The sequence below is a fragment of the Heterocephalus glaber genome, unplaced genomic scaffold (genome assembly GCF_053883595.1).
Source record: "Heterocephalus glaber isolate CG9 unplaced genomic scaffold, H.glaber_assembly_v1.0 deba00001509, whole genome shotgun sequence".
Classification (NCBI taxonomy): domain Eukaryota; kingdom Metazoa; phylum Chordata; class Mammalia; order Rodentia; family Bathyergidae; genus Heterocephalus; species Heterocephalus glaber.
This window is the reverse complement of record NW_028258325.1, coordinates 31,863,537-31,889,120: the sequence shown is the minus strand read 5'-3', so window position 1 is coordinate 31,889,120 and position 25,584 is coordinate 31,863,537. Positions and strand designations below refer to the sequence as shown.

The following is a 25,584-nucleotide window of genomic DNA, read 5'->3' as shown; positions in this document are numbered from 1 at the left end:
GAACTGCTCTTGGCCTAAGGAGTGGCGGAGGGTGCACTCTAGCAGTGACATAGGTCTGCATGATACAAGCCTATCCCTTGTCATTCTTGAATGGCAACAAGGTGGACCTCTGACCCATTCTGATGAACTTGTAAACCATCTCATTTAGGACACAGGAATGTGGGAATTGCTGTTATTGAGTCACATTAATAGCAACACGTTAGAGACAATGTACAAGAGCTTTGGTGCTGGGTCCCCACAGCTGTTCACAATCTCTCCATTGCCTTTCACAAACCCCTTTTCCATCTAAATCATTTACAAATTGTTTCTCTTGCTTCCTTTTATGGGTTGAATTGTGTTCCCAAAAAGGATACACTGAAGTCCTAACCCGCCACTTTCTCCTGGTGCGGGAGCTGCTGTGGGTGTAATCAGTTAAGGTGCAGTCACAGTGATGAGACTCTGACCCACTGTGGCTCTATCCTTAGAGAAGGAAAACCTGGACAGAGATGTGCACAGAGGGAAAATGATGTGAAGACACAAGGAGAAACCACCAGGTGAAGGTGGGGAGAGACTGCAGTCTTGTGGCCACAGCCAAGAACACCTTGGGCCACCAAAGCCAGAGGAAGCCAAGAAAGATCCAACCTTGGAGGCCTCAGAGGGAGAATGGCCCTGCCTATACCTTGATTTCAGACTCCACCACTGCAAGAGAATAAATTTCAGTCATTAATGCCACTCCATTTGTAGTACTTTGCTACAGTAGTCCTAGAAAATTATAAGCTTGCAACCAAAAAACCATGTAACTAAAGCAGTAAATAAACCCTGCTGTTATGCCAATTGCTAACAGTTTTTTGTTTTTTTTTTGGTTTCAGTTGAACTGCCACAATAGAGCAAAGAAACTTATCTTATGTGGCTTATAAAATAGACTAAGGTCAAGATTAAATGAGAATACCCAAATTAATTACTTTAATAGAGATGCTTGAAATATATACAGTTATGGCTTGTATCTAGATGTCTCCCCAAAGCATCATATGCTTGCAGATGGGGCTTTTCAGAGGTGGCTGGATCTAGGGTGAATATGGATTAAAGATGTGTGATCATTAAATTAGTCCACTGATTGGTTTAGCACAGTTCTGGGTGTGAAAATAGGAAGCTCCACTCTGGATATGGGTGGCACCAAACAATAGGCTTATAGACTGGATGCAATATAAAGGGAAAGAAGGAAGGCTTTCTGCTTGCTGCTTTCTGCCTTCCCTGCCATTGACTGTTTCTCTTCTGCCATGCTGCCCTGCCTTCGAGCCAGCCAACTATGGACTGAAACCTCTACAAACTATGAGCTAAAATAAACCTTTCCTCCTTTAACTTTGGGTGTCAGGTATTTTTGTCTTAGCAATGAGAAAAGTAACAAAGATACATATGTGCATATACATATATGTTAATGGACAGAAGTTTCATTATACAATCACATTAAGTTAATGGATATAACCTTTATTTTGACACATTTTTTTAACAAATTAAAAAAAAATGAGAGCCTAGCAGAGTGGTGTAGACCTGTAATTCTTGCATTCTAGGAAGCTGAGGCAGGATTGCAAGTTTGAGCCCAGCCTCAGTAATCTAGTAACTTAGTGAGACCCTGTCTCAAAAAAGGCTGGAGGTGTACCTCAATGCAAAGGCCCCGGTTCAAACCCCAGTACCACAATAACAATAATAACACAAGGCTTATAACAGCCTGAAAACTCACCTCACCTAACATCTCAGGTGTCTGGAACAGGGGAGTCAAGGCCAGAGCACAGTCAGAGCAGAGCCCTGTGCAGCCTGTCATGAGAGCAGGCGCCCTTGGCCTGATTTTAGCATCTATCACGGCACAGCTGCTGATTCTGAAACTATCCAAAAAGGAACTGCACCCCCATAGCCCACTTCCCTCAGACAGATAAAAACATAATTTAGATTGTAATCTTACCCCAACCGCGGTTAAAGAATTTGTAAACTTCTTTGATAAGGAGGCCACTTCATTGCACATCGCGGTAGTTAACCTGAAGTAAGAAAAAAAGAGGGTCAAGGGTTTCAGGAACGTAAAAGAGTTACTGTCATAACTGATATTGATGCAGTATGACTCTAAAAGGGCAGCACATGAGTCGGAAGTGGCTCTACACAAAAGGACAGTCAGTTTTCCTCAACAATATTCTGTGATTCACAATCACAGTTTAATCAAATTCTGGGTTTCTTTCCATGCTTAATTAAAGAACAATCACCTAATTCATTTGACCTCTTTTTAGAATCAAAACTGTGTGCAGGAAAATACCAAGCTTGAGTTCCACCTCTACAGTGATATAAACTCTTGCCAAGCGGCTTTTCTCCAGATTATTGGTCATTTAAAATAATACTGGTACCAGGGATTTAGCTCAGTGGTACCACCCCTGCCTCAAAAGCTCCAGGTCGTGAGTTTGATCCCTGGTACCAAAGAAAACCCACCTGAATATTCATTAAGGCAGTATGTTAAGTACTTGTATGCCTAATCATATTGAATCTTTACAGTACCTCAGATTATTATTCCCATTTTACAGAGATGAAGAAACTGACAGCTATAAGAAGTAACTTGCCAAGGATATACAGAAAACTGTAGAGATGGGATTTAAACTTGAGTGACCCTCTATATTTTGGTTATGTTTTTCACTAGATGGCTCAAGATAAAGATCTTGAAGAATATGTTTTTAAATACTTATATCAAAAATTCCAAGTTTATTTTGGCCATTCTACTCTAAACACTTTACCCCAAGAAAATAAAGCAAGAGAGATACAAATATTTAACCAAAAACAAAAAACGAATTACATATTACATAAATTAGATAAATTGTTATTTTCTTAAAATAGTGTATACAACTTTTATGAATAGTGATTAAAATGCTATTAGAAAAATTATAACCCCAAGTTAAGAATCTTATATGTCAAAAGATTTAATGTCAATAGAAGTAAGTTTTTTTTACAAAATAAGGACCCTATATGAATAACTTATGTATCAGGTCTTATAATCTATATCCACCCATCCATCCCTCCATTCATCCATCCAGAAGTTTTCTGCAGAAACCATCAAGAGTAAGGCCAGGAGACTGCCCAAGTCTATTGTTGCTGGGGACCCCTGAAAAGCTATTGGAAATCTCTGGAGTAGGCTCCAGTCTCCTGCCCAGTGTATGATGCAGGCCTGTGAAATCAAACTAAGAGACAGAAAGCGGGGTGCCAGGATGACCAATGCCGGTGCAACTGACAAAGTTGCTGGCCAGTTCAAGCCACTGATTTTTATTGGTAGTCAACTGGAGTAAAGGTGAGCTACATGTAAGGATAGCACTACGTGTAAAGATGTGTGGTCTGTGTGGTTTTTATGGAAATTAATGTAAGTAAGGCTCATAAAAGACCAGACAAAGCATTCTAGAATTAGAAACAGAATAGACAAAATATGGGTTGGGGATTTAGCTCAGTGGTGCTATGCTTGCCTGGCAAGCACAAGGTCCTGAGTTTGCTTCCCATACTGGAAAAAAAAAAAAAGAATGTAATTAGAATATTATCCTTCTAGTTAGAAGACTTTAGTTGTGAGAATGGAATTTGGGTGTGAGTTATTCTGACCTTGGTACGTAGGCTTTGGCAGGACTTATTTCTATAAACAAGCCAATTGTAGGATTAACTCTTCACAGCCTGTTTTGGGCATAATCAGTATTATGGCCCTCTGTACATTCTGTCTATGTTCTTGGGCAGATGGGTGGAGAGTGCTCATTGTACAGACAAATCAGGGGTTTGGTGCAGCTTCGTAAGGTCAGGACAATCAAGGGTGGGAATCAGAAAGGGGCTAAGAGCAAGGTCCTGCTTATGCACACTCAGGGACTTCTGAACTTCAGCCCTCCTCCTTCAAATTAGTGCAGCAAAGATAAAACAGTATCAAGTTGTTGTCCTCGATATTTTAAATTTATCCTTTCCTCTTCCTTCTATATGCTGAAGTAATTAAATAATCTTTCTAAGAATACTATAGGGGTGGATCATGTGGATTTCTATAGAATCTTTGATTTCTACATGTTTAGATATGATAATCTAGAATAGATGACAAATCTTTACAAGTGAGAAAAAATACCATCAGCACAAACACACTAATCCTGAATTTTTGGAAGATACTTCAGCTAAATCTCTCTAATTTATCCTAACAATGCAGGAAATAATACGCAAATATTATTATTGACAAAGTGAATGAGAGTACAGAGATATGTATGTGGGTGTCCTCATTTATTTCCAGAGGGCTTCCATCAGATTTCCTGTGTCTCAATAATGAAAGGTTATTTGGACCTGTGCTAATTTTTTATACCATAATATACAGCCATGTACGTAAAGGTTCATGATTTATTCATGTTCATCTCCATATCAACTATTTTCCTAAGTGTGTGTGTGTATATATTTAAATATTTACTTATTTCACTAGATAGCCTAATAATAACAGCTGTGCTTTACTGAAGAACATAAAACATGACAACATATATGCACACACATGCAATCCACAGGGACCTGGCTTACGTTAGCCACCACCGTCACCTGAATGCTGAGCATGCAGAGCTGGGACAGGTCCCTGGGAATGGTGGAGGATATCTGCTTCCTTTTGTGCAGCTGAGGAGTCACATTCACGTCCCCTTTCTCTATTCATGTGATACACTGAAAATATAATTACCCTCAAAGGTCTGTACTTCTAAGACTTTGATCATTAAAATAAACACTTTCACAGCTTGAATGACTTAGTGTGTCTTCCCTTCAATCTCTTCATCAATACTTCCTAGAATGTCTAGTTAATTATTCTTCTTGCTAACACAATGCATTTCTTTTTTTTTTTTTTGGTACTGGGGATCGAACTTGGGACCTTGTGCTTTTGAGCCAGGCGTCAGAACCACTGAGCTAAACCCTTGGCCACAATGCATTTCTTAAGGGAGTCCTTGTTTTTTAAGATGACCATAGAACATGTCTAGTGTGTGTGTGTGTGTGTGTGTGTGTGTGTGTGTGTGTGTGTACATGTATGTGCATGCTTATTTGAATGGCATATACTATAAATGTAAAATTGAAAAAATAAGAATTAAAACTGGCATTTACTTTGTCAGAACTTTTGCTTGATCCTCAGCTGGTTTCTCCTCTTCTTGTCCATGAAGAATTAATTCTGCAACTTTATGAAGCTGCTCAATACAACGCGCAGTGACTTCTGCCAGACTTTCAATGGACAGTATGTACACTTCCTGAAGTGAATACACACAAGAAAAGCATTCACTGAGCATGTTTTTTAAAAAGCCCTGTGACATTAAAACACAATATAATAATAATAATAATGATAATAATTTTTTATTGTGTTTTTAAGACAGGATCTTGCTTGTAGCCCAGCCTGGCCTCAAACTCACGATCCTTCTATCCTCCCTCCCGAGAGCAGGGATTGCTGATGTGCGCCACCACGACCAGCTTTAATTATTGCTATTTCTTTGGTGTTGGAACAAAGGCCAGGGCCATGGGTGTGCTCTGTGATTGCCAGTCCCTAAGTAATATAATACACAAAATACAAATAGAACATGAAGAAGCTTATGTAAAGATTATGGTAATGTCTAGAACTTTTCTTTTCTTTTGTTTTTTTGGTTCCAGAGATCAAACTTGGGACCCTGCGCTTGCCGAGGCAGGTGGAGGAACCACTGAGCTAAACCCCCAGCCCCGTCTAGGACTTTTCCAAGTGGAATGCTGCCATAAAATGTAAGTTCTGCCAGGTCCCCAAGGATGTGAATTGTGTCCTCAGTTGTGTCTTCAGTAGTCACAGCCATGCTGGGCACACAACAGGCAGCTGCTAAAGAAGGGGTATAGTAGGGAGGCTGAATGAATAGACTTCAACACACATTTTTCCTTAGAGTGATCTAATTTAAAATGTTACTTTCTTTAATATTGAAATTCAACATAAGGTGCCATTATTGCAAACTACTTTTTTAAAAGTAAGGATATAAAAGGATATAAAGTATGCACACATAAATTTATTAAGCTACAGAATAAAAGCTACAGCAATGTTTTTGAAAAAAGCTTCAATTACCTTATTAATTATGGAGCATAAAGACATTTTATAGTAACAGATTTGCATATAAGATGGAGATTTCCTCTAAGGATACATCAATTATGTTCTTAAAGATCTTTTCTCCTTTAAATTATAATTGTAAAGCTATGGAGAAAAGCTACAAAGTCCATGTTAAGCCAGCAATTCTCTTGGCATAGAGAAATCTTAACATTTTTTACCTTCCTACTCATATTTTATAAAGAGGACAGAGTACAAATGAAAAAGGAATGGCCTTTCCTTGGTTAAAATTAGGCTGCTAATAAAATTAATATAATATTACTGCCCTTTTGGTGGAGAATCTTGAATAAATTTACCTCTATGGTCTTAGTTCTCTTTTCCTCCTTTTTGTCTTCTTGCAGGTCTTCAGTTTTCTCTTCCTTTTCTTCCATCTTAGTTTCCTCCTCTGACTCTTTGTCTACATCTACCGACACCAGGGTTTGAGCCTCTTCTATCCAGTCATGGGCTTTTTTCATGGCCTGCAATGGTCTCCAACCATTTATTGTGGGAACACAAAAACTAAATCATTCCAACTCCAAGGCTAGACTCATGTTGCTCTAAGCTGCCAAGGCAAACTCCTGTATGTTTAAAAAGTGAGGGGGTAATTCCTTAACTTCCTTAAAAGACAATCTTATTGGTAAAAATATAAAATAGGACAGGGGGACAGAATAGAAAATATGGAGAGAAATTTGCTGGGCCTGAGGACTTTAGAAGAACCATTTAAAATGATATTCAGAGAACAATGAAAATGACAGTCACATTGAAAAATCGATAGTATATTTTTCACTTTTCATAACCAACTATAAAAGAATAACAGTACTTTTTTCTATGTAGGTGAGAAATTTAGCCAGGGCCATGGTTAAAGCAAATTTCCTCATCTGATATGTCTCACAGAGCTCTTAATGTTTCATGAACTCAATAATGTATCATGCTTTGAAGATGAAAGATGGCCCTGCTCCTGTGATTCATGGCCTCCGGGGGCAGAGACAGGAGCTGCCAGAGAGACCTGGCACTGCTCTGTGACTAGTTTAATTTCGCACGAGTGCAGGTTAAGGAACCTGTGGCCCTAAAAACCATGGTTAAATTGAAGGTGCAGAAACCATCTTCCCTATCTGTTGTTTCCTGAATTTAAAAGGGCAGATTTGCCCATCTTTTAAGCAGCTTGCTTAAGTATAAGGTGTCTCTCAGCTTACGCTAAAAATGACTTTCTATCTTAAAGCACGGAAGCCAAAGTTTAACATGTTAGAGTGCTGGGTGGCAAGCTAACATCAAGCAGATCTGAGGAGAGAAAAATCTAACAAAACTGTGCTTGATGTATCCTCTTTTAGGGATAAAGGTCGACCCTGACTATGTAAATAAACCAGGGCAAACCTGCAGCCCTCACCTGCACCTCTCCGAGTGCTGGTGGCAGGTGCTGCAGGGAGACGGATGAGGCAATTTCCCACTGTTTAAGTCACTGCCCTGCTAGAATCCGTGACCCCCATCAGACACAAAGAAATTACTCATTTCAACACCTCACCACCTCACTCTGCCCTTTCCTTGCCCACCTTAATAAATGAAGCCTACGGAAGCCACTACTTGGTAAGAAAAAAAAGGGATGAGAGAGAGAGAGACAGACAGACAGACAGAGAGAGACAGAGAGAGGGGAGAGAGAGAGACAGAGAGGAGAGAGAGAGAAAGAGAGGTATCATTCAGCTTTGAGTAAGTAATGATCAATGTCTTAAGAAATCCAACAGCAAGACCTTGTACTAACCTGCAAAACACACTGCCGTATTATTAGAGGAACCCAGACTGCTAACACTGGATATTCTTGGACAGGATGTAGCATAGCTTCCAGGTGGGCGGAGATCTGAGAGGTTTTCCTGGCTGACGCCTCTCCCTGCGTAATTCTGACATATGTCTTTAAACTTAAAATGGGGGGGGAGCAGAATTTGAAAGAGCCCCTTGGTGATTCTGCACCCTTCAGCCTTCTATCCTGAAGATAACCACTATTTTACTACAGAGTTAAGTAACTTGTTCAAGGTCACAAGATAATTATTAGTAAACCTGCGACTACAATATCAGCCTCATGACACAGTCTGGCATGTTCTCTATCTTTGCATTTTATTATGTTGCCTTCTCAAATCTCAATTACTGACCTCAAACTCCTCTTCCCTCACCATGCCATAAGGGGTCTGGGGGTTTTGCATCTCATGTGGATCTCTGTAATTTTATGAGTGAGAGACTCCCCCACTCCACCCTTTGTAAAACCAGAAACTCAGACTCAGATGGTTCTGACCTTGTTGAGTTTGTCAGGCGTGGCCGCAACATGTAATTCAAAGAGAAGCTCTGTAAGCATGCGAGCAAACTCTTCTCCCTTTTCTTCTAAGCCTAGAAATAGAACATGACAGAAGTAAGAGCCATAATTTATTTCTCATCCTGCAGAGTGTGGAGCTCCCTGATGGACTAGCCTGCAGTTGGGGTGGGCTCGGTCAGGCTGTGGTAGTCCGCCCTATGGCTGCCAGTATGGTGTGAGAATGGATGTTGCTCACTGGCCATCAGCAGGGAGGCAGCAGACTGCTGCCAGGTGGAGGGCTGGGGAGGCCTTGGTGTGGGGCCTGTCCCGGACACCCCCAAGCTGGCCTAGAGGCAGTCAGAGGCCAGGAGGGACCCACACTGGATTGGATAAATGGATGAATGACCTCTGCTGGGCCTGAGAGACCTGGGACAGCACTGCATTTACTACAGAGCATTGTTATGCTGTGCACTGCAACCCTAATAATTCCCAGGTTGCCATTTTATGTCACAGAGCCTCAGTGCTGAGCAAGCAGAATTGGTCTCAATGGGGATTGTACTAGCTGATGTAACACCACCATCTCTCTGGAGAAACTTCTCCAGGTCTTCCAGGGCATCTGTCTGGTCCTACTTCTTTTTTTCCCCCAGCACAGGGAACTGAACCCAGGGCCTTTGCTCTGAGCTACATATCCAGCCTTTAAAAATATGTTTGTTTATATCCCCAGCCCTTTTTTATTTTCCAATTTTGAGACATGGTCTGGCTGAGTTGCTAAAATTGCCCAGACTGAGCTTGAACTTGGGATTGTCTTGCCTCAGCCTCCCAGAGTACTGAGATTACAGGTGTGTGACACCACACCAGGGTCTAAAATGCTTCCTAATGATCTGTCTTCTCTTCAGACTGGAAGCTCTCTAAGTGCAGAGAACAGTATTTGTTTGACTCAGTTCTAAATCTAGAGCATCTAACACAGTGCTTAAAACACAGTAATAAGTGCTAAAATGAATACCCACTGAATCAAAATAAATTACATAATATATAATGTCATAAAATTAAAACATTAATATTACTAGTGAGCAACAGAGATCTTTAAATGTTACAATCTTGTTGCTCTCATTTGTATCCATGAGATACAAATGCCATTTTAAACCTCTGGTGGGTGGGGTTAAAAGCACCATTAAATTTGGCTTGATTACATGACTTCCAATCGCTCTAAGAGGAAGATACTATAGTTTACGCCAGTGGGTGAAGGCAGTACCTTCAGTGGGACCACACCACATGAGAAATATTGTCTGGATAACTATTTTCAGTCTTATAGGTGAAATGGTTAATCGGCAGCTCAGAAAGATAGCTGGGGTAGCCTGTGGGTCTCTGTTCAAAACATTTGGTGTAGATCAGTTTATTACTACCTATCACTCATATTCTCAGGTGGGAGACAGGTTAATAAACAAAAGAGATGAGCAAAACTATGTCAAGTGATACTTTTTATGGAGAAGTATAAACCTAGGGAGAGGAACTGGGGTAGCTGGAGCTTAGGAATTTTAAACAGGAGGTGCTGTGGTTGGAATGTTTGTGTCCCCCAAATTCAAACAATGGCCAAAGGGCTGGTGTTAGGAGGTGGGGCTTTGGGGAGGTGGTTGTGTCATGAGCAGGGAGCCCTCATGAATGAGACCAGCCACCTTTGAAGAGACCCAAAGAGCTGGCTGGCTTCTTGCACCATGTGAGGTCACAGCCAGAGGGCACTGTCATCAGACACCACACCTGCAGCCCTTAGGTCTTGGACTTCTCAGCCTCCTGAACTGGGAAATAAGTTCCTGGTGTTTGTAAGCTACTCAGTCTATGGTGTTTTGTTACAGCAGCTGGAGCAGATTAAGGTAGGAGGGAAGCTGAGAAGGTGACATCTGTGCAATGACCTGGAGGAGGAGTGTGATGAGCCACCGATGGCAGGGGAGGAGCCTTCCAGCAAAGGCAGGGTCCAAGGGACCGGCCTGCAAGGTGCTTGGTGCTGCAGAGAGAGGGAGGTCGGCCTGAGGGTAGAGAGGTGCCTGTCTTTGCTCCTGAGTTAGCCACAAGGAGAGAAAGAATTTAACCCAAAGTGCTCTGACTGAGGCAGCTTCTGCAGCATTTAATCCAGTTCTCAGAGGGTGTTAAGACTTCTCGGAGGAGGTGGTGCAGAACACTGCCTTCAAGAATGAGAATGCATTACCCACAAAAAGGAGGGCTGAGGAGCTGGGGCGGGGCTTGAAAAGCTGGGAGTCTCTGTCTGCTGAAGGGACTGTCCCCCCACCCTCGTGGGCCAATGAGAGCAAGGACAGGCACACCTGGGCAGCACCAAGAGACATCACTGCCAAGCTGCCTACTCCTTGTCCGCCTGTATGAGGCAGTGCTGCAGGACAGAAACAGCGCTGGACAAGGACAGGCCTGGCTTCTATCCCAGCTCCCGCCTTTAGTGGCTCTGGGGCCTGGGACCTATCACAAGGCTGCCTCAGCTTCCATTTCCTCCTCTATAATTTGAGGATAATAAAACCCACCTGGCTCTTTAGAGTTGTTATAAGGACCAAATACTACAACAAACATCGAAGCGTTTTGCAAACGTGAACACTATGTAAATAAATTGTTATGTGCTGCAGATATAAACATAGGGAGATTAAACATATTTGGGAGGAATCAACACTAAATTAAACCACAAGTACTTTGGGTAGGTCCAGCTTTTAAGTATGCATTAATTCTATAAAACATATACCAACAACTTAGCAAATATTTTAGGAAAAAATCACAGAGAAAACTAGAAATAGGTTAAAAACAGATAATAATAAATGATGCAACAAAGACTATTACTACAAAAGGCTATTGCTACAATTCTCAGTCTGTACACTTGGTCAGAAAGCTCTTCCCCAAGGCAATAAAAACAGAAAATGGTCTTTAAAAATCTCCTCACAGCTATAGTAAACCAAATCAGAGACCCATAGCAGTGTGATAAAATTACAGGCTGCTGGAAAGACAAACATACACATCACTTGCTAACATTATTCAATGCATGGGAGCCTGATATTAAACTGATCTAAAAATGACACTTTCTTACCCTTTCTGAGACTACTAAATAAATATTTAGTCATTAGAGATTTTTAGGAATGTAAATGCTCACAAGAAAAAAAATGCTCTGGTTTGTGCCAGAGTTTGGTTCCGGGATTTTTCTGCTCCACCCTGGCCACAATAAAATTTCTCTCTGGGCTGTTGGGCAACCCCTCAACCTTCCTCCATCCTAACTGGGTGGACTAAAGGGCAACACCTCTGTTCTTTGCTTCCAGTACTTCATTGTTTAAATGACATTTATTAAATTAAGTTAATTAAAATTAATAGTGTTTTGATAATCTGGAGATGCCCTCTGGGAAAATGGATATATAATGGGAGATAATAGAGTTTTGTCACTTAAAGAGCAACAAATCTACCACTTCTCAAAGCATGCTGTTTAGCACATCAATCTGTGTGTGCGCGCATGTACACAGACACACACACGGTATTAGAAAACTATCTCAATTACTGAAGCTTTGTACTACAATAGGAACACATCGCCTGTAATAACATTTTCTATTTAACTGTATGGAATCAGGTTTCCTCTCCGAGGATAGCATCAGTTGGGAATGCGACATTGCTTCAACTTGCCTTGGCAACAATATCTTGACATTAGCGGGGTATTTGGGATCCTTTTATACCCTTTTTGAATGACACCTCAGAAGGACCAAGGTCTATCTCTGGCATCCCGAGCCTTGGAGAGGAATATCCTGATTGCTTTTTGGCAGTGGTTAGTCTGCCCAGGAAGGGCCTATTAACTTCTTTTTTTTGTACAGAATGGGAGCTGCATGACATTTGACAGCTAGTGGCTTAGTTTCTTCATTAAAAACCAAAAACAAGGGCTGGGGATTTAGCTCAGTGGTTCTGCCACCTGCCTTGCAAGTGCAAGGACCTGAGTTTGATCCCTAGTACCAAAAAAAAAAAGACAAGGCTGTCATCTTTGGAGATTTTTGTAGAAACACACAAATATGCTAAAAAAAAAAAAAAAGATTCTTTGATATTGGCCTTTTTTCTATGCTACAGCATAACTGATTCTTTTATTTTGATGCAATGAAGATAAATCTCATTAAGCTGAAAGCACATAAGGTCAGTATGTGGGGCTAAAGAGGGAAACTATATTTAAGTAACCATTTCTGAATGCTTAAGATAATTTTGCCCTAAAGATCAAGGCTCAAGCACGTAAACGTTGTGTTCAAGCTTTGCTTAACGGTATGTGACACACCTGGGGACAAGACACTTCCAATGACCCGACTTCATGAATGCACACATTATTACTCCATGTGGTGCATAATAACAAGTACAATAATAAAAGCTGCAATTTATTACACCTTTACTATTTTCCTGGCATTGTGTCAGCATTTAAATAATAACAACAGCTAACATTGTTGAGTAGTTCTTTGTACCAGACACTGGACTATAGGTTTTTACATAGAGTACCTCACTGGGTCTCTAGAACAGCCCCTGGGAATATGTGTCATTGGCTCCATTACGGATGAAGATACTGAGTTTCAGAAAGGTTCTGTGACTTGTCCAAGGCCACTCACAGGAAAGTGGTGAAAATGTTTCCAATGGGGCCTTTAGATGTTCCCAGGAGAAGGCAGCCTGGTGCTCAAATTTTCAGCATAACCTATTTGAAGCAACTGTGGTGTGGTGCTTGGCTAAGACCTCAGTAAGAAATCACTCTCCATGGACACAACAAATGTTTGACTCTATTCTACTCCCAAGTGTGCATCCCAAAGGACCCATTAGGCATGCCCAACTTTGAGTCCATCTTCTCCTCTTAATGAAGCCTTGCTTCTCATGAAATAGGTTCTGATCTCCTTGAGGTCAGGTCACTATCTGGCAGAAGGTTTTCAGAAAGTGTGCGCTTGGGTCACTGCAGTGATTGTCAACCTGGCACATCATGTCCTGGTGCATTGTGGGAAAATGGCACAGCCTTTGCCAGAACTATATTTTTAATTTTTTTCATATTTTATTTGTATGGTGCCAGGGATTGAACCCAGGACCCCACACAGGATAGCCAAGTGCCCTGCCACTGAGCTGCACTCCTGGCCCAGAACTGTACTTTCTAGCTGAATTACAAGACACTTAAAAATATACCCTAGCTCTTACACAGGTGGGTTAAAAGGACTAAGAAAAATATGCAGAGAAATCCATTGCAGAACTTGCCTGCCATGAACATTAATCACATTAAACAATTTTCACGTGCAGATAAAATTAGACAGTGGCACACAAACTCTAACTGGGGCTCAGCACACTGCACTCTTTGTTCATTCAACCATATGCATTCAAAGCCTGCCTGGGACCTGCTGGGACTGTGGCAGATGCCAGGAAAGAACAGGAGGTCCTGCCCAGAGAAAGAGGGTGATAAACCAGTGTGCCCAGCTCTTGCAACCACAGCAGATGCACAGGGCTTTCAGGAGGCACACAGCAGGGGCTGCTGAGTTACGCGGTTTCTCCTGTCTTAAGGGCTGTGTTTATTAACAGCAGTCTCATAAGGATTATGTCAAATTTATCTTGCTATGTAACTTATTTTCTTTACCTTGTTCTTCTTGATTCTCTTCACCCTCTAATTCTTTGGCTGCAAAGATGTCTTTAATGGAAATTAGGTCATTTTTTAGGAGTTCCAATTTCTCTCCATCTAGTGATGCTAAAAATGACTGAACCTGAAAAAAAAAAAAGAAATAGGCCAGCATAACCGTCATCTTTTCTGCTCACTAATAATGTTTGTGTACAGCTGTCCCCAGTTTTCCTGTGACCCAGGTGATCTGTGGGGTAATGCTGTGTTGAATGTGGACTTTAAAGCAGTTACATAAGCTCCTCGGTCTTACTTCAGGTTACATAAGCTTTCCCATTCTTGAAGAGAGATCCACACTTTCTTGTGATCCTTTGTGTGGTAAAAGAGATAATGAATAGGAAATACACTGCACAAGTGCACACTATGCTAAATAAACAGTGGTGGTAGCTCCTCTCTCAGAATAATTAAAAACACATTTTGACCTAACACTATGTTCAAATATCAGCTCCTCACTTAAGAATTATTGACCTTGGGTCATTTATTTAACCTTTTTATGGTACAAGTTTCCTTATCTGTGAAATGGGGACTAACTGCATCTACATTATAAGGTTGTTTTGGGGATTAAATAAAATATACTTAAAATATTTATAGCAATGCTAATTAAATTATATATACATGCATATATGTACACATATGTAAATAAACAGAGAAGTTGCATATCCACATGTGGATTTATGTGGATAGGATACTGAGGTTACAAAACTGGAGAAGACCCATTTTCATTTCCTGAGCTTGCAGTTTATAGGAGGGAGGCCCATGCCAGCTAATAATGCCATGACATCTGTGTGCGAAGGGCACAGTGGTGAGATGGAGGAGCTTGCAGGTGGCTCACCCTGAGGAGATGATGGTTGGACTGATGTCACCCCATCACTGTTTCCAGAATCTCTCTTTGGATACTCTCCTCTGGAAGCACTTAAAAATTATTTGTACAGATGGCCAGCCATTCTCTGCAGACTAATAAGAATTTCCCAAATGGCATAGAATACCATATTAAAAGTGAAACATAACTGGAAAGTAGTGTTTTTATTTTTTTCTTCATTCTGCAGGGCAAACTCTTGCAGCAGAGGAGCTGCAAGCCTCTTTGGCATATGTTTTAATATTCATCATGGGAGTGGCTTAGCACAGCAGGCTAAGAGAAGTAGTAGCCAGAACATCCAGGATGCAGGACTCCATTTTCCTGAAAGGCCATGCACATCTCTAAACATCATGCATTCTGCTCCAGGCTCTGGGGGGAAGGAGACTCGGCAGGGAGTCATGGACACAAAGTCCATTAGCAGTGGATTTCAACGGGAAGAAGCAAATGAGTCCTGCTTGATGGCTCTTGGCCGTTCCATCTGGCCTTGACCTTCTAAGCCTTCATTTCAGCAGCTTGCACACTCTTGCTTCTTTCTAGTTCATTTCATTATTCCATGGACACATGCACTGAACCTTCAGATGAGTTCAAAAATAAATAATAGTGCACTCCTTCATAAATACTCCTGGATGCAGACTGCGTACACAGTACTAGGCTACTTGCTGTTCAGGACATAAGGTAGCCAGTCTGCCTTATAAATCTTTTCCTTAAAATGTGTGGTGCCATTTTGATTTCTGTTTACTATTTTTAACACTGAGTTGTAGAGGTGTTGGCCAGAGGTATGTATGAGATGAATATGCAGAGGTATGGAACTTTTGAAACCACATGCCCCAAACCTCCTGGAACACATGGTTAGATTAAAAGATAGCCTACAGGGCCACAAGTCCAAGTAATTGTAAAAATGCATTGCCTTAAGGAATGAATGCCCTGGTCTTTGTCCTCCCTGTACTCTGATTTATCATTTACAGTGGACCCTTGATTTATAAAAGCAATTCATTCGAGAGAGATGGTTATAACTCAAGTTGGATGTAAATCAAGACTATTTTTCCCATAAGAAATAATGGAAATACCCATAATGCATTCTGAACCTCCCAAAGCACTGCTTAACTATCCTTTTCATAATAAAGGGTTGTATAATATGCATAATTTATCAGAAACACCAATAATTTTCCTAGTATATTCACCAAAAAGTTATAAAATATGTGTAGTTTACCAGAAATAACAATTTCATACTGTACTCACATTCAAGTTGATATCTTAGGCTTGCAGGGAGGGAGGATGAAATGAAAGGTGGCTATTGTTTGCAAGGAGAGCCCCCTTCCGTAAGAACATCAGGAATCTGGCTCTCTGGTGTCCTTTCTCTCCTTGGGAGAGTCTGTAGCTCACTAGGACTTGCTTCTGGCTCACTAGGTCTCAACTGGCATTCAGGTCGTAACTCAAGACTTTGGTCTTAAATTAAAACTAAAACTCCGGATTATATCACTTAATTTTAAAAATAATCCTATGAGGTAGATCTTACAATTATTTCCATTTCACAGATAAGGAGACTGAAGTAAGAGAAGTCCAACAATCTTACAGTTACAGAGTGATGTGTAATCACCCAGTTTCGGCAGGAAAATATTTGTGCTTCCAAGGAAAATGGCATATTTAGCACACATTTTACCAGATTATTGGATTCTGAAGCTCTGGCAGTGGTTTTGACACTGTGTAAATTGTGCATGGCTGATGGGAAAGTGAATCACTCTGCTCCTAAACATGTGACTGACTCTGTTGGGGCCAGACAACCTCCTGGTGATGGCGAAGTCAGGTTTGTGTTTGTCTCTGTGTTCATTTCAAAACTCTTGCACTCCATGTGAATTTGTGCTTCTCTGGCTTTTCCTTTGAATTAGTGATAACATCTTTCTGGTTTCCTTACTGAATTAATGAGCTAAGTAAATCTTTTAATACGTGTTTGTTTTGTATCAGCACAAGAGTTATGATTTTGTCTTTTTACCCCCTAGTACTGAGGATTAAAGCCAGGGACACTCTACCACTGAATTACATCCTCAGCCCTTTTTATTTTTTATTTTGAGATGCCCAAGCTAAATTGCTCAGACTAGTCTTCATCTTGTGATCCTCCTGCCTTTGTAAAAAAAAAAAAATACCCATGGACAGTTTTAACTATCAGACTTTCACTAATGCTCATGGATGACCAAAAAGGAAATAAACACAGACAGTAACTTGGAGCCTAATAACCCAGAGTGGGGAGAGTGTCCCCATCATTTTTGACTCCTGGTTGTCTGTTATGTGGCCATGGCGGTCTTTCCCAGATTAATCGGGTATCAAGAATGACTCAGTCTCCCCCAAATCCAAACGTAAGAGAGCAAGGTGTACAGAGCATTAAAAAAATTACTTTTTCAATCTCAGGCTCACTTCCAAGTTCAGGTTCCTGCCTGAGGACCTGTCTTTGCCCATGAATGTCACCAGGATGGCCCACAGCCCTTGTGGCCTCCCCTCAACAACCTCAGAGGACAACTAGGCTGACAGCCTCAAAAGAGAGCCATACATACAAGTGAATGAGTAGCAGTTTTATAGTATTTAGAATGGTAACTATGTGTCACGTGCCAAATAAAGACATAAACATACACACACATGCATGCATGCACACGCATCACTGTATATCCTAAAAAAATCACCTAAGCTGGGTGAGGTGGGGCACACCTGTGATCCCAGCACTGGGGGGATGGGCTGAGGCAGGAGGACTGCCACAAGTTTGAGGCCAGCTTGGTCTACATAGAGAGTTCAAGGCCAGCCTGAACTACATATAAGGAGACCCTGTCTCACCCTCATACACCCAAATCATCTAACAGGTGTGGTGGTACATGCCTGTAATCCCAGTAGCCTGGAAGGCCGAGGCAGGCAGATTACAAGTTTGAGTCCAGCCTGAGCAGTTTAGCAACTTAATGAGAGCCTGTCTCAAAAAACCAAACCAAAACAAAAAAACCAACCAACTAAATAAATAAATAACATTTTGATTTCCTGGGGCCACAGAATGGGAGTGTGACTCTGCAGGGTCATCAAAGAGGCTGGTTTTCCCAGGTGTCTACACAGGGTGCACTCCCTAATAGAACTTTAATTCTTAGTGGATTGTTCTTTGTGACTTCGATATCCTAACAAGATGGCCAAATAAATGACAATATAACTCATAAAACAAAATGCATCAAACACCCCCAATCTAAAGATGCACCAGCGGCTGTGTTTTCACTGGGTGGCATGGAGACATGGTCCGGGTACAATGTCGCCAAAGGCAGGCAGAGGGCCAGAAGCCCAGCGGCCATGTTTTAGAACAGCCATTTATAGCACGAGGGGCAGGGGTGGTGTCTCAACATGTGCTCAGCCCTCCTGGGGCTTTGGCGGAATACGAGCTTGGCACAGGATAAACACCAAATTAATTACATGAGCTTGAGGGCTCATTGGGTTGCACCGTACTTAAAACTTTAGCACAAGAATAATGAGGCTCTAAAAAAGCAGTACTTTCATGACTTTTCCTCGTTTCTTTCAGATTTAAGAAAACACACCATTGAAGGCACACTCTTGCAAATGACAATGAAGATGTACCTTGCTTTCGCTCTCATTGGACAGAATTTCCAGGGCTTCCAGGTGTGACAAACCTTGGTATTCATCAAACAGCATCCCATAGTGCGCAGTTCTCTCCACTGTGAGCTGCTGCGCCAGTCTCTGCTTCTCCTTCTCCTTGGCTTCCCTTAACATCTGCAGAAACATAGAAGTTGTACACAGACCTAGGCTTAGAGCCCCGCTTCCTGTGTCAGACACGGAGGAGCTGAGGAGGGCAGCACAGGGCTGACTTTGTAACTGGGAAAGGTAGCTTTTGGCCACTCTGGAGTTTGTTTCTAAAAAGTTATTTTTTGATTGATATCATGGATAATTTTTACATAATATTCCAATTTGTGGAATATTTCATTATGTAGAAAACAAAACTAAGCCAAATTTCTACGTCTAGGAATAACAGATTGGAAAGAACCTCACCAAAAGCTTCACTGTGGTTTCCACTTAAGAGTTTCCCACATGTGGTCGATTTTCTTATTTTCTACACTGTTCATATTTTCTATAATGAGCAAGTTTTAAGCATGCTTAGGAAGTCTAATCTCTTGTGACAGGATTAAATGCAAAATCTACACCTAGGCAGACTTCCAAGCAGAAATAAACTAGTCTGATTTTCTGTTATGTTATCTTTAAACTTTTGTTCAATGAAAAAAATAAAAACTCATAATGGATTTATCACCAGATACTGAATATAAATAATCTAGTAGATGCTCAGATAGGTCTTCAGAAGTATGGCTGAATTGAATTCCTGTTCACATTAATAACGTTTCACCAGTTATTATTTTGTTGTTTAAAAAAAACAAAATGAACGCAAATTTATCAGTCAGTCCTAATTTTCTGTGCTTGCCTTCTTTGATTCTAAGAATCTTTAATTTGATTTCTCATTAAGTTTACTGGGGCATTAAGTTTATAGTGTCCTTTAATACCTGTGGTGAGCACCATAAATACTCTGGCCAACAACACAAGGACACACGGAAGATGTGAGAATAGAGTATAGAGCCTGGTGATTATCGCTTGCCAAGAAAACAATCAGCTTCCTTCTCCTTTTGGGTTTTTAAGGTTGTTAGCCAAGAAGCCACTGGGCTGCAGAAAGATTTCTCTCTTCGGTCTATCTTTAGGACTAAATTAGTGCAGCTCTGAATTTTAAAGTTTCCAAAACAACCTAATGAAACCATCTTTGGGAAGTTTTAACACTTGCAATAAAACTCAACTATCCACATTGATCTCAGGGCCTGGTAGTGGGAACATAAAAAAGCAAAATGACTCCGGGATCACTTCCTTTCTACACCAACTTACATCTCTAAATTTGTACTGGGGGACAGAGGAAAGAAGAGATGAAATGGAAAGTAAAGGAGAAACATCACTCCAGAGTGATTAGGATTCACTCAAAAAGTGGGGGGTGGAATTAAAAGATGCTGGTTCTATTTTCTCTCTGGAAAAGAAATGGAGATGGATCTAAATAGAGAGGAATTCTGGCGTGGAAGAATTCCTGCCACAGGGAAGCCGGGGAGGCTTACTTAAATCAGTGGAAACCAAGAGCCATGCAGTCCCTGTGTTATTTAGAGCATGTTCCCTGTAGTGCTGGGATAGACTCACAAATTTAGACAATGTGTGTATGAACATTTCGGGTTCCTATGGTCATGTTTCTGCTATAGTTGGGATCTGAAGTGTTCCCTAAAAGCTCATGAGTTAAAGGCTTGGTCATCAGCCCGTCTTGTTACTGGGAAGTGGTGGAACTTTTAGGAGGCAGGGCTTAGTGGAAGGAAGTAAGGTCACTGAGGGTGTACCCTCCAAGGAGATACTTGGAACCCTGGCCCCTTCCCCTCTCTTTGTTTCTTGGTTGCTTTAGGTGAGCAGCATCCACACCACATGCCTCCTGCAATGAGGCACTGCATAAAGCAATGGAACTAGCTACCCATGGACAGAAACCTCTTGAAACCATAAGCCAATATGACTCTTTCTCCTATTTATTTATTTAGCAGTACTAGGGATTGAACCTAGGGCCCTTGCACTGAGCTCTATCTCCAACTCTTTTTTATTTTCTGTATTTGAGACAGAGTCTTGCCCAGGCTGGGGTCAAACTTGTGATCTGCCTTTCCCCTTTTTAAATTCTTTGTCTCAGGTATTTTGTCAGTGTCAGAAAGCCGACTAACACAGTTTCTCTAGTCTGTAAGGGAAAAATACAGCAGATCTCCCTATCTTAGTTGACGGCAGCTTCACTCTTGCCCTTGCTCCAAAGACCGTGGAGCCATCCCTGACACTCCTTTTAACTCACAGCCCATACTTACTCCATCAGAAAATCGGGATCTGTTTTAAAATGATACTCAGGACCAGCCATTCATCGCCACCTACAGAGCCTCTATACTGTTCTGAGCATCCATACCTACTGTCTAGATTGCATCAACTGCTCCCTGGGGTGGGTGTGTGAGTGAGCCCTGTGGATGGACCTCTACTCCAGGGATCATAAGGATCATTGGCTCCAGCTGCTGGGCTTGGAAATCCAGCTGCGAGCCACTCGGCAACTGGGCATGGAGGCTGACCTGTTCCTGGGAGGCGGGGAGCTCTACTGCCAGCAGATTCTTTGGAAAAACAAAGAATACATAATAGTTGTACAGATTTACCAGGCACAACGTGATAATTTGATACATGTGTGTAAGTATAGTGATCAAATCAGGGACACTAGCGTATCTATCACCTCAAATATGTTTTGCTTCTTTGTGTTAGGATCCTGGGAACTCCCCTCTCCTAGCTCTTTGTAAAATCTGTATGTTGTGGTAAATGAGTTCCCCCTACTGTTGTCAGCAGACTTTGCCTGAAGGACTGCCAAGGCGTTGCCCAACCTTGCTTAGGCAGCACATCCTCTGGACACTCCCAGCTGTCTTCTCCCCTTTTTCCTTCACTGGCGTCAGACCTGCGTCTTGGTCTAATGGTTCTCCCAGCCGTTCTGAGTCCCTACCTGATTTCTTGCACATAGGCACCTCCCCTAGTAGCATCCTTTCATATCTCAGCCCATCCTGACATCTGTTTCTGAGAGGAACTAGAGCGACATATCATCTAATGGTCTCCCTGCCTGCATCTCTCCTTTTCCCCAGTCCATTTTCAACACAATAATTACAGCAATCCTTTTAAAGCACAAGTCAGTTCTGCTCATTCCTCTTAGGCAAATGCCACAACAGTTTCCCTCTTGGTTCTTCACCAGTGCGCTCCATGATCTGCGGTCGCCTGTGTTCATCACCACTCTGGCACATCCTTGACAGCTCTCATTCTGGCTCACTGCTTTTGAACCATGTGAAGGGCCTTTGTTGAGTTTCTCCCTCTCCCTGGAATGTGTTTCAACCAGGGTCTGCACGCTCAACCCTATCTTCCCCTTTGGGTCTTTGCTCAATGTCACTATCTCCATGAACGCCCCATCGTGTCTCTATTGTCCTCTCACCATCGTAGTCACTACTTCCCTTGTCCCTCCCTCCCACATCTTCCTGCTCTGTAGTTCTCATCATCTACTAAAATATTAGATAATGCTTATTATCTGTTTGTCTCCCCCAGAACAAAACCTCCTTAAAGATATGGATTTATAGTGCTTGGCACAGTGTAGACACTAAAATGCATTTGTGAAATGAGTAAATGAAGAATGAATGAAAATTTACTGTCTGGAAGGACGCAAAGTCGGTGGTGTTCCTGTAAAGTCAGGAGCGTTGTGGTGACCTGCTGACCCATTCGGGTGTGCTGAGTGTCCCGTGCCACACCTGCCACAACGGCTGAGATGTGAACAAACAGTGCAGGCTGCTACTGTGGTTCCTTAGTGACACATGTCTCTGAGCAGTGCACCTTTTAACAGCAGACTGAATGCGGATGTGATTAAAAATTGTGACGGTGTCGTCGCTTGCCTAGCAAGTGCAAGGACCCGAGTTTGATCCCTGGTACCAAAAAAACCAAACAAACAAACAGACAAACAAAAAAATTGTGAAGGTGAGCTGGGGATTTAGCTCAGTGGTTTTGCCGCCTGCTGTGCAAGTACAAGGACCTGAGTTCGATCCCCAGTACCAAAAAGAAAAAAAAAATTGTGAAGGTGGCACAAAAATTATGTCTACTTAGGAAACTAACCCAGTCCAATTTTTCATTTTACAGCCAAAAAGCCAAGGTTTGCCAGTTTGTGGACTCAGTCTCATTACCTTTTACGTCACCACTGTCTTAACTGAAATAAACTGAAATAAAATGTTCACATCCCTCTCAATATATGTATATACACACATTAGTGTTTGTATTAGGTTCTATTCTAAGAAACTCACTGAAGGCCATGGAATTAATAAGCGTAGAGCTGGAATACATACAATGGCATAAATAGAATAATCCTAAGAAATTACTGAATGAACGATGCAAAATACAAAACAATGTGATGAGTGTTTCCATTTGGTTGAAATAGCATGTCTATGCGCATATGCATATCTATCTGTACATTCATGTACTCAAGCATCTATATGTTCATGCACAGCTGCCTATATCTATTTGTATGAGAGCAAACATAAGAAATTCTTAACAGTGGCTGCCTCCCTTGAGGAATTAAGAGGCTGGGAAAAGGGGTATGTTAGAAACTCAATTTTTACTTTCTATTCTTTTGGTGCTATTTGAATTTGAACATGTGCTTTAAATGACCTATCCAAAAACAGATATAAAAGTCTATTTGTTTTCTTGACTAAAAGAAGAAAAATGTTGAAGTATATAGTTCAACCTGGGACAAAGAAACGGTTCTCTCCATGAGCGTCTTAGTCCGCTTAAACCCTGGGTCACTTTCTGCAAGGACATTCATGGTTTTCTTGCCGATGAATTCCAAAGCATCAAGGCCTCCTGTTAGGACGCTTTTGCCCTGCAGGTGAGACAATTGCATGAGATTAGTTTTTCTACATTTTGCTGTTTTGCAGCAGTCAGCAACTCCTAAGTAACTGGCACTATCTTCAAATATTAAAATCAATATAAAGTCACATTTTTTTCTCATCAAGAGATTTATAATCCATTTAATCCTATTTTCTTTTCCCTGGAAAATCATGTTATATAATTTGTAGGTTATGCAGCGATATTAAAAAATGATGCTTAGGAAAACCAAAGCACATTAGGGATTAATTTTAGTGGCTTTCTGCAGATGAATAGATATGTATGTAAGATATAAAATTAACAAACCCCCAACTGGTATTTTTGTTTTAAAAAATTTTAACCTAAGTAAGAGAATTACTTGGATCAGTTTATTAAAAATGTCGAACACTCCTGCAATTTAGGAAATCTTTTAATCTAGAACCCTAGAGTATAGGACCCTCAGGCTGTTTCAGTTGGCTCTTGTATATTTTCAGAAACAAGCAAGAACTGACAATTAATATATTAATGAAATAAGACAGCTCGATTTCCATGTTATGTTATACAGTTATCACTCTGAAAATCCCATTGTCAAGCCCTGTTTCTTTTAAAAAAAACTAAAACAAGATTTATGTAATCTGTATAAGGGAACAGAACTGGATCATTTCTTTAAAACTGCCTCTGTACGTAGGCCCCAACAGTGTCACTGTGATTATAATATGCACTATTCTGTATTTCCCCCCATCTTATGTGAAAATTATACATATATGTTTTTAAAATTAATTTATTTTTTTTTGTACCAGGGATTGAACGCAGGACCTTGTGCTTGCAAGGCAGGTGGCGGCACCACTGAGCTAAATCCCCAGCCTAATATTTTATTTTTACATTATTATCTACATATATTTTCCAATCTTCATAATTAACATTTAAGTAGCAACATTCAACTTTACTGAATATATTTTATTAATCATCTCCATCTTGAACATTCAGACTTTTATTCAGATATGGGAGCCAATCAAAAATCATGCTATAAAACAGATTTTAAAATGCACAGCTGGGAGTGGTGGTGTATTCATGTAATCCCAGCATTCTGGAAGGCTAGGCAGGAGAATCGTAAGTTCAAACCCACCCTTGGCAATTTAGTGACTTACTGGGAGCTTATCTCAAAATATAAAAAAAGGAGGGGGCTGGAGATGGAGGTCATTCCAAAAGCCCTGGGTCCAATCTCCAGTACTGGGGAGAAGAAAAGGAGGCAGACATTTATCAGTTAAAAAAGAAAGAAACCTGGGCTGGTGGTGTGGCTAAGTTGTAGACCACTTGCCTAGCATCTGCGTGCAAGGCCCTGACTTTCTGACCACAAAACAACAATAAAAAAAATTCAACTTAAACTAAAATAAATAACAAAAAGAGAGAAGCAGGGACCTGAGGGATTAATTTTAGCATTATTCAAGGAAGGGAGAGAGTGGGAATTAGAACATAGGAATGGGGAAGGAATGTGGATCCTAGTTACCTGGAAATGTTTCAGAAACATTTTGGGCCGCTACCCCGGACACACTGCTGGTCCTTTTTCATTTGAATGATTTTATTTTATTTTTTTAAATTGAGGGTTCAAGAGCTAGACCATCCAGAAGAAACAGCTGTCTCAGCTCTTCCAGAGGGTATTCTCTCCCCCAACCAGGAACTGTCCTTATAGCAGTTGGAAAAGATAGTGTTAAAAGAGGTTGAAAAATGTACTTTCTAAACAGCTCTTTTCTTTTAAACACAAACTGTATTTCATGTTGCCCTTATTATTTTGGATCCAAGGTTACACCTACTCTGCAGGAGAAAGTATACCAAAACCATAATCCAAGGCCATCTTTTCTCTGATGTATTTAGGTCACTGGCAAACAGAGACATCAAAAGAAGGGAGACACAAGGGATAACAGGAAGCAGCTTGCGACTCACAGTGTTCTGAACCACATTGGTTAGGGCGGAGAGCATGCCCCGAGAGCCAGAGCCCACTGGAGGAGAGGTGGGGGTGCTTCCTGCAGGGTTTTGATCTGCGGCCACATCTGCAATGTGAAAATAAATCCTGTTAGAGTTCATGTCGTTGATGCGAACTTAGGAACCATCTGAATGTGCACACAGTGCAATGGAGCCAAGAACATCCAAGGTCAACACCGCACTCACTTTCGGGAACTCCGTTTTCAGCATCAGGTTGGGCGCCTTCAGACGATCTGGAATTTACACTGTGAATCCGTAGGGTGGCCCCGGCTTTTTCCTTGACTGCTGTCAATCTATGACCTGTCAGA

General features: G+C 41.2%; 1 protein-coding gene across 9 annotated transcripts in view; it reads right to left on the bottom strand.

Moving 5' to 3' along the window:
- Fam114a1 (family with sequence similarity 114 member A1) overlaps positions 1-25,584 on the bottom strand; it is a 93,924-nt gene that overhangs the window by 28,883 nt on the left and 39,457 nt on the right. For 4 of the 9 annotated variants that reach the window (XR_015441341.1, XM_087187461.1, XM_087187463.1 and 1 more), the window contains exons 4-13: positions 25,463-25,576; positions 25,238-25,344; positions 23,178-23,312; positions 18,446-18,598; positions 13,960-14,083; positions 8,355-8,446; positions 7,830-7,955; positions 6,394-6,555; positions 5,092-5,231; positions 1,937-2,009 (exon numbers count right to left, since the gene is read on the bottom strand). Coding sequence is in view for 8 of the 9 variants with exons in the window: in XM_087187461.1 (XP_087043587.1) it covers positions 1,937-2,009; positions 5,092-5,231; positions 6,394-6,555; positions 7,830-7,955; positions 8,355-8,446; positions 13,960-14,083; positions 18,446-18,598; positions 23,178-23,312; positions 25,238-25,344; positions 25,463-25,576 (1,226 nt within the window). In the remaining variant the exon portion in view is untranslated. Of the gene's footprint in view, positions 1-314; positions 679-1,936; positions 2,010-5,091; positions 5,232-6,393; positions 6,556-7,829; positions 7,956-8,354; positions 8,447-13,959; positions 14,084-18,445; positions 18,599-23,177; positions 23,313-25,237; positions 25,345-25,462; positions 25,577-25,584 lie in introns of those variants that run through there. The other 5 variants (XM_021246703.2, XM_087187459.1, XM_021246705.2 and 2 more) reach the window with 4 other exon arrangements.